We start from the raw sequence: 15,018 nt of genomic DNA, 5'->3' as shown, positions 1-15,018 counted from the left end.
TATTGCATTTCCAACGCCCCTCCCCCAAGTCCCTCCTCCCTACCTTTTATCTTAGCCTGTTGGACACACTTTCCTCATTCCTGAAGAAGGGCTCATACCTGAAACGTCGATTCTCCTTTTCCTTGGATGCTGCCTGACCTGCTGCGCTTTTCCAGCAACACATTTTCAGCTCTGATCTCCAGCATCTGCAGTCCTCACTTTCTCCTATCAGTCTCTGCTTGGCCATTCTGTGTTGTTGCGTATCCCAAAAACCGCCTTGGAGGATGGTCACCCGAAGATCCAACGCCAAATGTCCCTAACTGCTGAAGTGTTCCTTGACTGGGAAGGAACATTCCTGTCTGGTGATTGTTGCACTGCGTCCATTCATCCATTGTCATAGCATCTGCTTGGTCTCACCAATGTACCTTGGGGCATCCTTGCCTGCAGTGTATGAAACAGACAACATTGAACAAGTCACATGAGTACCTGCTGTGTACATGGTTGGTGATATCCCCATGTGTAATGGTAGTATCCATGTCAACACTCTGACACGTCTTGCAGTGGTTGGCATGATAGGATTTTATGGTGTTGTAGTCAATGTTGTCCTGAAGACTAGGCAGTTTGTTGTGAACAATGGTCTGTTTAAGGTTTAGTGGTTGTTTAAAGATGAGAATTGGAGGCATAGTGAAGGTGAGGTTCTCATCCTCATCAATAATGTGTTGCAGGTTGTAGCATATGTTGCATCTTAACCACATTATCTACCTTAAGGAACCAGTCAGCATGCACACCAAGATGTCTCATTTGTGCTTCACAAGATCCTGTCAATCATCATCGATTCCCTAGCCTTGTTTGACCTGCCCAAGTGCATCATCTCACACTTAGCCAGATTGAATTCTATTCGCCACTGATCAGCCCATCTGACCAGCCCATCTATATACTTCTGTAGTCAAGGTGATCATCCTCACAATTTGTCACCCGACTAATTCATTTCATCTATGAATTTACTGATCAACCCTTGCATATTCAAGTCTAAACCATTTACATTAAACTACAAACAGCAAAGGTCCCTACACTGATCACTGTGGAACCTTCCTCCAGTTACAAAAACATCCCTCAACCATTATCCTATGTTTCCTGCTACTCAGAAAATTCTGGGTCCAACTAGTCAAATTTGCTTGGATCCTATCAGCTCTTATCTTCTCTGCCAATTTCCCATGCAGGATCTTATCAAATATTTGCTGAAACCTAAGTAGACCACATCAACTGTATTGCCTTCCTGTACACAGTGGGTCACTGCTTTGAGAAATTCAATCAATTTGGTCATATGACCTCCCATTAACAAAATTGGTATAAGCAGTAGATTAACTGCCATACCAGCACCGGAGACAGTGCAGAGACGAGGCTGACACCAGGTACTGTTTTATGAGGAGAGATTGAGCAGGTTGGGCTTGTACACATTGGAATTCAGAAGAATGAGAAGTCATTTTATTAAAACATGCAAGATTCTTAGGGTACTTTATTGGATATGTGCAGAACTGTTGTTTCCCCTTAAGGGAAAATCTATCACCTATTCTCACAGTAAGTGGTGGTGCACATAAATCACAGGTGAGGAGAAATTTAATCTATCAGATGGTGGTGAACCTGTGGAATTCTTTACTGCAGAGGGTTATCAAGGTTGGATCATTAATTACATTTAAGACTAAAACAGGCAGATTGTTAATCAGTAAGGGACTCATGAGTTAAAGGGAAAAAAACAGGATAGTGGAGTTGAGTATTATCTCTGATGTGTGTTGTCTAGAGCCTTTTCCTGAATCCATCAGGAAGAATACAAGCCTGTGATGGGTGACTATTTGGGGCAATGGAGGCCTGCAGGTCAAAGCCTCTCTGTGCATAATTGATTATTTCATTTTCTGCTTGGATCCACTCTCAGTGCACAGACTTAAGAGCATCTGTGGTGAGTTTGAACTGGCCTCAGGAGCCAAGATAAATCAAAGCATGAACGAGGCCATGTTCTTTGGGAACTAGGCCAACCACTCCTTTACCTCCTTCATCGTCAGGGCAGATTATCTGAAGGTACTGGGAATATGGTTCAGATGGACTGGGGCATGTGCAAAACATTTGGGAGAAGGGGTTGGACCGAAGGGTCTGTTTCCATGCTGTACATCTCTATGACTATCACTATGAATGTATTGCCAAAGTGAGGCAGAAACTGGACAGATAGGAGCACCGTTCCCTCTCTATTATGGGTAAAAACCTGATTATCAGATGTGAGATACTTTCGGTAGTTTTGTATGTGGCACAGGTCTGGCACATTCCCCAAGCTTGCGTCACTGCAGTCACCCGAGCCATTTTCCACTTCATCTGGTGGTCAAAAATGGACTGTGTCTACAGGGACACCATGTATAATGCTCTGGACAATGGGGGTAGAACATACCAAATGTTGCTAGCATCCTGATGGCCACCTTTGTATGTGGTTGCATCAAGCTGTATGTATAAGCCCTCGGTACACAAACACCACATACCAAGTTTCTACCTGTCCTCGGTGTTGTGAAGGATGGGCCTGGCCTTAGTGCAGTGGTCTAGTTGGGCCATTCCATATCACCTGTCCTTCACAGAGAAATTTACAAAGAAAAATAACTGGCCACAAGTCCATCAGAAAATGATCATCACGTAATGTTCTCGAGACTCAGCGAGAAAAGGAGAGGTTGAACCTATTGTGTGGATCCCTGAGACTGTTAAAGTCATTTGGCAGAATTTCTCATCATCAGAACTTCCCAACAAGCACCAAGAAGTAGCTTGCCTGGTGATGAGAAGGGCACTGCCTGTCAGATTCTTCATGCACGCCCAGTCTCTGTGTGCCAACTCACAGTGCTTCGAAGCAGTTACAACACATCTTCTGGAATGTGCTTTTGCAAAGAAGTTTAAAGAGAGATGCAGTGGTTTTCATCGTCATTCATCCTGAGCAGCTTCATTATGTAGGATTTGTGCTCAACAGGCTGTTCCCCAGGACAAACATAGAGACCAACCTTGACTGAGCCTGGAGGACCATTGATTTGTTGAAATACATTGTTTGATCTGCCCAAAATCTATTGGTCTTCTAGTGTATAGAGTTGACCTGAACCAATTATTGCAGGCTGGCACATTCCAACGTCCAGAACTACATGCTGAGGGATGCCCTAAAACTTTGGGCTTCTACTGCTAAGGTGCAATGGGGAAAGACCACTAATTCTGTCAAAGTATAATGAAGGTCCATTCAGTTGTCAGACCCTTCAGGTGCCTCCAAACGAACATAAATAGTTTCCTGGATTAGTAGAAAATGCTTTTGTTTTTTGCAACTATCAAGAAGCTCTGAGAAATGTCAAAAATCTAATGTTTTGCTTTTTCTCTGCAAAGACTACAAACTGATTTTGAACATTTGTATGTACTTATAGATGGTTTTATGAATAAAGTATAGTTTTGAAATTTAAAAAAAATGAGGTGGTTGAACTATATCTGTGGGTTGAAGCTAGTGCTTCCAAATAAACCTGTTGTATTAAAGCCTGGTGATGTGTAATTTTTAACTATATCATTAGGGAAAATATTGGAAAGCTGCGTCGGATGAAAATGTTAGTCCTCCAGCCAGCGGGGTCTTTGCTGTAATGGATGAGAGTGCGAGTCCTCCTGCCAGCGGAGTTTTTGCTATATTGGAGAAGAGTGCGACTCCTCCAGCCAGTGGAGTCGCTGCGGTATCGAATGAGGGTGCGAGTCCTCCAGCCAGCGGGGTCGTTGCTGTTTCGAATGAGAGTGCGAGTCCTCCAGCCAGTGGGGTCGCTGCTGATTCGGATGAGAGTGCGAGTCCTCCAGCCAGTGGGGTCGCTGCTGTATTGGATGAGAGTGCGAGTCCTCTATCCTGAAGGTGGAGCGGAGTGCAGGTGTGAACGAGGAGTCCAGTTCCCAGCGGATCAGGATTGAGAAGGAGTCTGATGGAGCTTAATGAGGGAGGTAAGGGTTCGCCTCCATATCCTCAATACACCCAAAGGGGAATAGCGAAACTTTTCCAAAAGTAGTGTCGTTAAATTTTCCAACGATTTCTTTTGCATCATTCCAAAACCTTGAGAATGTCTTGTCAATGTCATTGAGCTGGAGTCATTGCTCAGTTTAAATCAGACGTGTTTCCAATTTACCATTGAATGTTTGACTTGGGAAACTTAATTTCTGATTAGGTCTGACCAGCAATATTAACTAAACTGAGTACCAGGAGATGCGGTTGCCTTGTGGATCGGTTTCCCTGTCCCCATGGTTTGGTCAGAGGGGAAACTGAATTAACAAAAAACCATGGAGGCTGGAAATCTGAAACAAAGAAAAATAGAAATTGCTGGTGAAACTCGGCAGGTCTAGCAGCATTCGTTTCGAGTCTTCTCGAAACTGTGATTTTCTCTGTATAGATGCTGCCAGACCCGCTGAGTTTCTCCAGCAGTTTCTATTCGTGGTTTGTTTCAGGATGCATTACTGAATGAACTGCTTTTATCACCATAGTTGGAAGAATCTTGAAACGTTGCACCAAATGTACTGGCACAAAGGGTTTAAACTGTTTAAATTTAAAGTAAGCACCTCAGCTCCAAAGGCATTTGGAAAGGAAATAGTTAATTTGATTTTTCAAAAGAAGAAATTGTGCTTTTCATGGTTTTAAGACTTCCCAAAGTGCTGTATAGTTTATATATTTCTTTTGAAGCTAATCACTGTTTTGCAAGAAAAAGTGCATATGTATGCAAGTGAAAAAGTGTAAGTTTTGTCAGTCTTGAGGCTTGCTTCTCTCCAGTTTGTTAGGACTTATTAATTAAGATACCTTGGAAGTAGCCATTGTGGATTCTTTACAGTATGGTTTTCAGTTTGAAACTGTGACAAAAATAAATTATATTCTTTAAGGATAATTGTGTTTAGGCAGTAGAATACTTTCACAACTTTATACTCCAGTGTTAGACTAAGGATGCCCTAAAATGATTGGGAATTAGGGTGGTTCAGTTAAGACTCAAGGTAAAGCTGTTTGTTGTACTATAGTTATCGACCTTAACTCCAACCTCAAAAGAAATAAAACCTTAGCCGTGTCACAAGGACCTGCTACTGTAACCAAGTATGATTGTAAATCACTTCTTGTTTAAATTATAGTGTAGTTGTTTACACCAATCTAATGGTAGGGTTAGGTGAAAAATCAGTTGGCTCCTGGTTGTCTGTATTTCAAAATGTGCATAATCACTGGTCTAAATACAGCAATCAGAAGAGAAGAAATTTGTTTATATTTTCTGAGACTGTCTTGAGTCTACTTAATTTTTTTAAATTATTTTATCTTTGTAATGTTTGTATTCATTTCTGCTTATCTTTACTCTTTCTATCTCAGTTCTCTCTCAGGTTGCAGTTACAGAACAGCTCAGTAAGCACTAAATATTTGCTTTCCTGTGTACCTCAAACACATGGAGCCATCATGTAAAAGTGCACAAGAAACTTCTGGCTGAAGTATGTTTTTCGTGTTCAGTGGATTGTATATCTACAACCTTATCATATAGATGATTCAGATGCTGAGTTCTGAGTTTGGAATTACATTACTAGTTGGGAGACAATAGTGTGATATTGTTATTGGACTAGCAATCCAGAGACCCAAAAATAGTATTATGGGGACGCTGGTTCGATTCCTGCCAGAGCACGTGGTAAAAATTGAATTCAGTAAAAGACTTGGAATTAAAATTCCAATGATGACTATGTCAATTTTATTAAATTGTTATTAAAAATTGATCTATTCACCTGGGAATTCCTTCAGGGATAGAAAACTGCTTTCCTTTCCGGGCTTTCATGTAAGTCTGGACCCCTCTAGACATTGTCTCTGAAATGCTCAGATGTATCAAGCTTGTTAAAAGCATCAAAAAAGCAATTAAACAGGATAGATTTCAGCCTTGTCAAAGGCATTCTTACCAACATAATAAAAGTGAAATATGCCAGATACTGGACATCTGAAATAAAAACAAGGGAAACTTTGGCTGCATTTGTGGAGAGTTAATGCTTCAAGCCCAAACACACTTTTTGACTACACTGAAGTAGGTTGGAAAAATGATGGTGTTTATGTTATTGACAAAGTGGGAGGAGAAGCAGATGGAACAAATGGTGAGGATGCCCAGAGCAAAAGAGAAAGGGTGTATTAATAATAAAGGAAATATTGAGATGTAAGACATCTCTATACATTTGATTACGAGAACGTAAATCAGCTTTGCTGAGCAAAAAGAGACAAACAAAATGCACTGGAAGGGCCTGGGTGGTGGGTTGTTGGAAGGTCCTGATGATTGTAAAGTGACTAGGTGGAAAATAAGGTGTTGTTCCTCTAGCTTCATTGGAATACTGCAATGGACCAAGGACAGAAATGTTAGTATGAAAACAAAATGGTTTATTGAAGTGGCAAACACTTGGAAGATAGAGATCATCTTACACACAGAGCAGAAGAGTTGGGCTGCATTTGGTCTCAGCAATTTAACAATCTAAAAGTGACTACTTTGTGAGCATCAAATGCTACATTGAAAAAAAGTACAAGTAAACCACTGCTTCAGTGGGACAATGTATTCGCACTAAGAAAGGAGGAGGTAAAAGGACAAGTGTTGCACCTTCTGCAATTGCATAGGAAAGTGCCTTGGGAGAATGAGGAAGTGTAAGGAATGATGGAGGAGTGTAGAAGAGTGTCACAGAGAGAAGTCCATGTGGAATATTGACAGGAGGGAAAGGAAATGAAAGGTAATGATCCTTTGAATGTGGAGACTGGTGGGATTGGAAGTGAGAACAAGGAGAACCTTGTACTTGCTCTGGAAAGGAGGGGCAAGTGTGAGGACAGAAAAACAGGAAATGGGTTAGACCTGGCCAAGAGCTCTTGCCTATGGGGTAAAAGGGGATGATGCTCTAGGTATTCCAGTGGAAGGTGTCATCAGAATAGGTGCAATGAAGAATTTGGGAGAATGGAATGGAGTCCTTGCAGAAACCAGGTTTTGAGTGTATATAGTCAAGATAACTGGAAGTTGATGGGTTTGTAGTGAATACTAGCATATAGCCTGTCATCAGAAATGGAAATAGTGAAGTCAAGGCAAGGAAGAATCAGTGATGGACTAGGTGAGTGAAGGATGGAAATTAGAAGTGAAACTGATTAGATTACTTAGTGTGGAAACAGGCCCTTCAGCCCAACAAGTCCACACCGACCCTCCGAAGAGCAACCCACCCAGACCCATTCCCCTACATTTACCCCTTCACCTAACACTACGGGCAATTTAGCATGGCCACTTCACCTAACCTACACATCTTTGGACCGTTGGAGGAAACCGGAGCACCCGGAGGAAACCCATGCAGACACGGGGAGAATGTGCAAACTCCACACAGACAGTTGCCCGAGGCAGAAATTGAACCTGGGTCCCTGGCGCTGAGAGGCAGCAGTGCTAACCACTGTGCCACCGTGCCGCCCTGATGAACTTATCCAATTCTGGATAAAAACAGGAAACATTATGATGACATTAACAGTGTATCAGAGAATGAGTTGTATGTTGGGGCCTGATTAGGACTGGAACAAGGAATGCCCACAAAGGCATAGGCATAGCTGGAATCCACATGGGTACGCATAGCCATGCTTTTGACTTGGAGAAAGTGGGAATGATTGAGGAAGTTGTTCAAACTAAGAATAAGCTCAGCCAGGTGAAGAAGAGAGGTGTTTGATTGGACTGTTCAGGTCTCATTTCAAGAGAAGTGGAGAACATTCAGAATGTTCGAGTGGGGAATGGACATGTAGAGGGATTGCACATTCATGGTGAAAAATGGGTGGCTGAGGCCAGGAAATTGGCAATTATAGAGCTGAAATAAAGCCTCAAAAGGATCATGAATGTAAGCAGGAAGAGACTGAATAACTGGAGACAAAATAGAGTCAAATTGAGAAGAAATAAGTTCAGTGGCGAAGGGGCATACTGAAAAACTGGGTCTGCCAGGGCAGTCCTGTTTGTGAATTTTGGGATGAAGGTAGAAGAGGGTTGTGCAGGGGTTGGGGAATTATGAGAAAGGGAGCTGTGGAGGGGAGATGAAGCTGTTGTTTCCAGGACATGTTTGACGGTCAGATCACGATCCAGGGGAGATAGGAAGAAGTGTCCAAGAGTTGACATTCAGCCTCTGTGAGTTAGAGGTCAGCAAGCCAGTTGACAACACCATCCTTTACTGGCAGATTTGATAACACAGTCAGGGTAGATCTGAGAGAATGGAGTGCATGCAATTCAGAGGAAGACAGATTAGAGTGGGTAAGGGGAGCAGAGAAATTAAGGTGGCTAATGTCACGTGGAATGGAGAGAGGACTCCTGTCCAAAGCAGTGGGCACAGAGACAAAGACATTGGAAGAAGATGTTAATATCACATGCCTGAAATTCATTGAGGTGGGTATGTAAAAGTCTTTGCTGAGCACATATCGAAAGTTAAGGGGTAAAGTGAATATATGGCAAAAGTGGGATTCGAAGAAGGCATGGAGCATCAATAAAAGGGACCATGCATAGTCCTTGTGGAGCAAAGTTCATTCTTCACGAGGATACCCTCCATTGTGATATATTGCATTGTCACCATGCTCAGTGGGATTGACTTCAACCAGATCTAGCAACTGAAGACTCAGCATTCTTGTGGCACAGTGGACCATCAGCCACAGTACACTTGTACTCAAGACACTCACGGCAGGGCATACCCCCACTCTACAGTTACGATTAAGCCAAGAAATTGGTGCCTTTTCAATGAAAAGTGCATTAGGTTATGTGTTATGGTGTAGAAGGAGATTATTCATACCAATGTGTTTGCACTAGCTCTCATCCTTGGTGCCAATCTCCAGCCTTTTCCACATTTGTATTTAAACCAAGGCTGCCAGAAACACCACTGCTACCTAAAAATGAGGTGTAAAAATTTCCCCGTGCATTACAGCTCAGCGATCTAAACCCAGGGGTAAATCCATCAGTACCTAGGAATTGTGTGTGTCTAAGTATAAAATATTATAAGTTTAAAAAAAAAACTACTATTCAAAATGTGATGATAAAAGCTTACAGCTTGTTCACAAGATGTTTACTTGATAAGTTGACAATCTTCCATCTACCCACAGATCAGGAATGATGATTTCAGTCTGTAGCTGTGTTTCCAATTTTTCTAGTAACAAAGCAGCTCATGTCAGTGTACAGCAGAAAAGCTAAGTGGCAGTTAACATTTGATAACCCTCAGTCCTGATACCAAAATATTCAGTAGCTCAGGAGTGATTGTGTAATTCAAGTTCTAACCTTTGAAACAGAAACAGGGAATACAACAATATTCTTATATTTTAACAGCACTTCTTGAAGCCAGATGTTTTAGTGACTTGGGTTCTGATATTGACCTTGGAATGCTCCCTGAAGAAAAAGAAGATCTTGGTGTAGAACTGGCCAAGGTAATCTGAAAAAAATATAGTTATAAATCTAGCTTTAATGAATCCACAAAACTGCACAAAAATATGAAATTTATTGCTTTGAATTCCATTGAAAATAATTCAATTTAAAACAAAATTGACTTAATACCCAAATTTCCAAGCTTTTCCCAATGACTTTTGGGTTTTTCCAGAGATTAGCTGAGCCACAAGGATCTGCAGTGTCTTGGATTTGATTCCTGGTTTCTGTTTAGTTAATAATGTCCTTTAATGAAGGGAATGACCATCCTGGTCTGGCCTACATGTGATTCCTGGCTCTCAGCAATGAGGTTGACTTTTAACTGCCCGATGGGTAATAAATACTCCCTAGTCAGCAATGCCTTCATCCCGTGAATGAATAAAGAAAAAAAACATTTTGCCGGGCTGATTGTTTTTATGATGTCAGAGGAGGGATCTTTTTGCACATATCTGAACAGTGCACTGCTACATTCACAATGCTTCTGATCATGAAGGGGCCCATATCGGCTGACAGCAGGGCATAGGTAATATTCCAGCTTGGTCCAAATGACATAATGTTTGCATCATCAAACTGCTGATAGTGGCTATCTCAAAAGCAGAAAGCACAGCCATCTTGTGACCTTCAAAAGGATCACTTTCCCAAAGCTCTTGCCACCCTCACCTTCAGCATAATCATTGACCAGAAGTTTAACTGAGTCAATCGTATTTATGTGCTGAGAACTCTGGTTCACCACTTTGATATTTCAAAACTCTTCAGCATGTCTGTAATTTAGGAGTGTTGATGAAATGCTTCCCACTTATCTGAATAACTGCAGCTGTAGCAATAGTGGAGAGGCTTGATATTCACCGGAACAGAGGAGTTTGCTCAAATCTTCTCTTTGTCTTTGGACTTGAACTGCATTCCACTTGTACTGGTACAATATGACTGCAGAATGGATGAACCTAATCCAATAAGTAGGGCAGAACTTATACAATTCATGACAGGGCCCTGGGTATTGTTGTAGAACCTAGGGGTTCAGGTACATTATTCTTTGAAATTTGCATCACAAGTAGGCAGTTCAGCATGCTTGCCTTCATTGCTCAGACCTTTGAGTATAGGAATTGGGATGTCATGTTGAGGTTGTACAGGATGTTAGTGAAGGCCTGCTCTGGTGTACTGTGTGCAGTTCTGATCGCCATGTTATACAAAGGATATGATTAAACTAGAGAGAGTTCAGAAAAGGAGGGTTTGAGATCTAAAAATAGACTAGAAAGATGAGGACTTCTTTCACTGGAGCGTAGGAGGTTGAGGACTGACCTTATTGTGAGGGGCATAGGTAAGGTTAATGGCAAGGGTCTTTTCCCTCCGGTGGGGGAGTTCAAAACTAGGCGGCATGTTTTTAAGGCGAGAGGAGAAAAATTTAAAAAGGACATGAGGGGCAACATTTTTTTTATACACAATGGCTCATGTGTGGAATGAACTGCCAGAGGATGTGGTGGTTGCAAGTGGAGTTATAATATTTACAAGACATTTGATAAGTTCATGAATAAGAAAGATTTGAAGGGATACTCAGTACTGCTGCAAGTGGGACTAGTTTAACTTGGGGACGTGATTGGCGTGTTGTGGTTGGACTGAAGGGTGTGTTTTGATATTGTACATCTCTATGTATCTGTCATACAACTTGATCTCCTAATATCTCGATCTACGAGGAAATGCTCTCCCTTTGAATCTTCCCCCACCCCTCCAGAAATAAGCTCCTCCCATGAAAGCTGAATTGGACGTTTATACCTGTCCCTTCAATATTGGTGTGTCAGCATCATGGTATTCCATAGCATTATTGTAGGAGCAAATCACCAGCATTTCTGAATAAACTCAGCACAAGATGCTCAGACAACAAATGAAACATCGTAACTGCAGCATTTCCAATATCAAGAAGAAACTTTTTAAAAACTTTGTTGATTTGCCGGCATTTTTGGTAAACTATCCTTCGTTATCCTTTTTGATTTATCCACTACCTTTGACATTGTTGACTACACAAACCACCTCCAATGCTTCTTCATTGTTGCCATGCTGGATAGGACTACACTTATATTCTTATCTATCATTGACGGAGTATTCCTGCAATTATAGCTAGTCTTCCTGCTTCTCTGGTGTCTTCCAAGTCTCTACATATTACGTCACCCATAAACATAGCATTAACTGTATGTTGACAATACACAAGTGTAGCTTCCTGGTACTTCAACTTTTCTACTGTTGCTGAAATATTGGATTGTTTGTCTGGCATCCAGGACTTGGAGCAAGAATTTTCTCCAATTCATCTTGGGAGGCAGTGGCCTGCTGATGAAAAACATGGAAACAGGTTGCCTTTTCAATGACAGCAATTGCATAGCCTGTCAAGAATTCTAGTGAAAAAGTATACTTAAAAGTAGGTATTTTAAAAGTAAAAACTGCAACTCACATTTTCTCTAATCTATACAGTTAATGTTTATGGGGTTAGGGCTTATAGATTTGCAAAGTGCACTCAATATTACGGTAATTTATGCATTTGTTTACTTCAGCAAGTCCAGTAGGCTAGAAGATGGTTATGACTTTGATTATAATATAAACCTACTGAAATTTCTATTTTGAAGGTGTGCATGAAGAATTAAATGTTTTCTTTCAATGTCAGCTAGAAGATGAAATCTCTACCTTGAGACAAGTTCTAAGTGCCAAGGAGAAGCATCTAGTGGAAATAAAACAGAAGATGGGCATTACCCCACTGAATGAAATAAAACACAACTTAAGCAAAAGCTGGCATGACATGCAGACTTCTGTGATGTAAGTTTTTGAGTGGAGGAGTTTGCTGCAACTTGATTAAAGCTAGTGCACGTTATTCCTGCTGTTGTATGAAGGAACGCTTTGCTGTGATTCATCGAAATATTTATTTGCTTGATACAAGTTGTGTTTTGAGATGCTGGATAATTTTTAACTAATAGAAGCATCTATTAAAAATTGAAATGAACGTTTCTCCCATTTATGTTGGTGGTGTAAATTTGCTGCATTGGATCTTGAATTGTCCACCTCAAAAATAGATAGCTGTATTTGTGGACACCGCAAGGATTAAATTAAAGTAGCCAAATTTGAATGCTCTCCATCACTCATTGTTGTATTCTCAAACTTGGTTAAAGTAGCTGTAGGTTGTTGGCATCCAGAGAGATTTATACCAGAATTGGAATCTACATATCTACTTTCAAATAGTTTATTTAAAACATGATAGTGTGTTGAATGAGTACTTCACAAGATATCTATTTTTCACCTATTTGAAGAACCTGAGAAAGGAAATGGCAGATAAGTGCAGGTCATACAAACTTCAACCTACCTGTCTGCTTCATTTTCCCTCATGTGAGTAGATTGGGAAAAATTGCAACCTTTGCAATTTTATGTCTTTTTAAAGTCTTTTTAAGCTAAATAAAATAAATGCCACATGCTGCAATTCAGTTTTACCTATTTTACTTTCTTGTGCCTTTGAATGAATCTAATTTCACCTCAATGTTTCCTTCAAACTAAGCATAGGAGTAGTTAGAGTTAGAAATTCATCAAACCATCAGCCAGACAGAAAAAAAGCACTGTTGCCTTTATTTCCCTGTTGGGAAATGGACTATGAAATATGCTAGGTTGATATTGCATATATTATCCTGAATATCAATTTCAAATCTTAAATTTAATATTTTAAAAACTGTTGCATAGTTACAGGTAACTTTTGTGAAATGAGCATGATGGAAGCATTGCTTTAAAATCAGTTTGTTTTTGAAAGTAAACACAACTTTGCATTGATTTTGAGCTGATGAAATATTACTATTTGGATATGAATTGAGAGCTGACTATCCTGTTGCCAAGCCACAGTTGAGTGGCTATCGGTCTTGTGTGAACTGTCAATGTTCATCCTTGTTTAATTCGTATGTATTGTTTGCAACTCAATATTACATTACATCTGCAATTATTATACTCATTATAAAAGAAATATTTATTTCAAAAGTTGAAGGAATGACAACATAGTTCCAAGTCAGGATGTTCTGAGACTTGGACGGGACCTTCACGTTGGTGGTGTTCACAGGCATCTACTATACCTGTCCTTCTAGGTCGTAAAAGTCACATTTTACAAGGTGTGTGGGAACAGCCTTGGTGAGTTGTTGCAGTGCATCATGTATATGGTACATTACTGCCACTATGCACTGGTGACAGAGGCAATGAATGTTTAAAATGATGGATCAGATGGATAGGTGGTGAATTAGCTGATCAAATAGGCTGATTTGTCATGCGTGGTATTGAGCTAAGTGAGTGTTATTTGACCTTCACTAATCCAAGTAAGTGGGCAATATTCTATTTTATTCCTTACTTGTGACTTGTAGATAGTGTGTAAGGTTTGAGATTCAGGAACAGAATTGCTTGCTGCCAAATTCCTAATCTTTCCCTGCTATTGTAGACACTATTTATATAGCTGCTCCAGTTATGCTTCTGGTCAGTGATAACCCCCCGGATGTTGATGGAGGGGAAAGTGATTGTAATGCTGTTAAATTTCAAGTGCCGATAGTTACCTTTCTTCTCTTGGAGACGGTCCTTGCCTGGCACTTATTTCCTGACATTTATCAACCCAAATATGAATATTTTTCAGGTCTTGCCACTTTTGGCCATAGACTGCTCCAATATTTAAGGAAACAAAATGAAATATTGCGGGTGCTGGAGATCTGAAAGAAAAACAAAAGTGTGGAGAATTCAGCAAGTTTGACAGATTTGTAAAGAGAAGAACTAAAGCGGAGTCATTAGACTCAAAATGTTAGCTTTGTTTCTTTCTCTAGTGTTGCCAGACCTGCTGAGTTTCTCCAGCACTTCCTGTTTTTATTCCAATATTTAAGGAGTTGTGAATGGTATTAAACACTCTGCAATCATCTGCAAACATTGTCCTGTTGATTTTCTGATGGAGGAATGGTCAATTGATGAGGCAGCTGATGATGTTTTGGCCTGATATCCTCAGGAACTCCCACATTAATGACCTGAGACTGAGAAGATTGGTCTCCAACAACCACAACCAAGTTTCTGGATGAGACTTTAGCTAGTGGAACATTTTCCACCTGATTTCATGAGTATTGGTGATTAAGTTGCTCGTACATAATTGCTGTCACTGACCGCTTCCACGCTTTGCTGATGACTTGGAGTGAACTGATGGAGCATTAATTGGCCAGTTTGAATGTGTCCTGATTTTTCTGGACAGGCTGTACATGGGCAGTTCTCATAGGCATCTTAGTTTTTAAGAAAGCGGATTAGTTAATACTTTAGAGAGATGTGTTGAGATAAAAATTGTTAGACTATTTTATTTCTGTAACTCTGAAGATGGACGAGGGAGATCCAGTAGATGTAGTGTACCTGGACTTTCAGAAAGCTTTTGATAAAGTCCCACACAGGAGGTTAGTGAGTAAAATTAGGGCGCATGGTATTGGGGGCAAAGTACTAAATTGGATTGAAAATTGGTTGGCTGATAGGAAACAAAGGGTAGTGATAAACGGCTCCATTTCGGAATGGCAGGCAGTGACCAGTGCGGTACCGCAGGGATCCGTGCTGGGACCTCAGCTTTTTACAATATATGTTAATGACA

The 15,018-nt window shown here is 40.6% G+C and overlaps 1 protein-coding gene across 7 annotated transcripts in view; it reads left to right on the top strand.

Moving 5' to 3' along the window:
• Window positions 1-3,826: 3,826 nt before the first annotated feature.
• The window catches only part of tpd52l1 (tpd52 like 1), a 35,690-nt gene continuing 24,498 nt past the window's right edge, over window positions 3,827-15,018 (top strand). For 3 of the 7 annotated variants that reach the window (XM_043683988.1, XM_043683974.1, XM_043683965.1), the window contains exons 1-3: window positions 3,831-3,960; window positions 9,318-9,415; window positions 12,058-12,206. In XM_043683988.1, coding sequence (XP_043539923.1) covers window positions 3,942-3,960; window positions 9,318-9,415; window positions 12,058-12,206 — 266 coding nt within the window. In that variant the 5' untranslated portion in view covers window positions 3,831-3,941. Of the gene's footprint in view, window positions 3,961-5,353; window positions 5,470-9,317; window positions 9,416-12,057; window positions 12,207-15,018 lie in introns of all 7 variants that reach the window. The other 4 variants (XM_043683981.1, XM_043683997.1, XR_006310458.1 and 1 more) reach the window with 4 other exon arrangements.

Source organism: Chiloscyllium plagiosum, chromosome 3 (assembly GCF_004010195.1).
Source record: "Chiloscyllium plagiosum isolate BGI_BamShark_2017 chromosome 3, ASM401019v2, whole genome shotgun sequence".
Classification (NCBI taxonomy): Eukaryota; Metazoa; Chordata; class Chondrichthyes; order Orectolobiformes; family Hemiscylliidae; genus Chiloscyllium; species Chiloscyllium plagiosum.
This window is presented reverse-complemented; position numbering and strand designations above follow the sequence as displayed.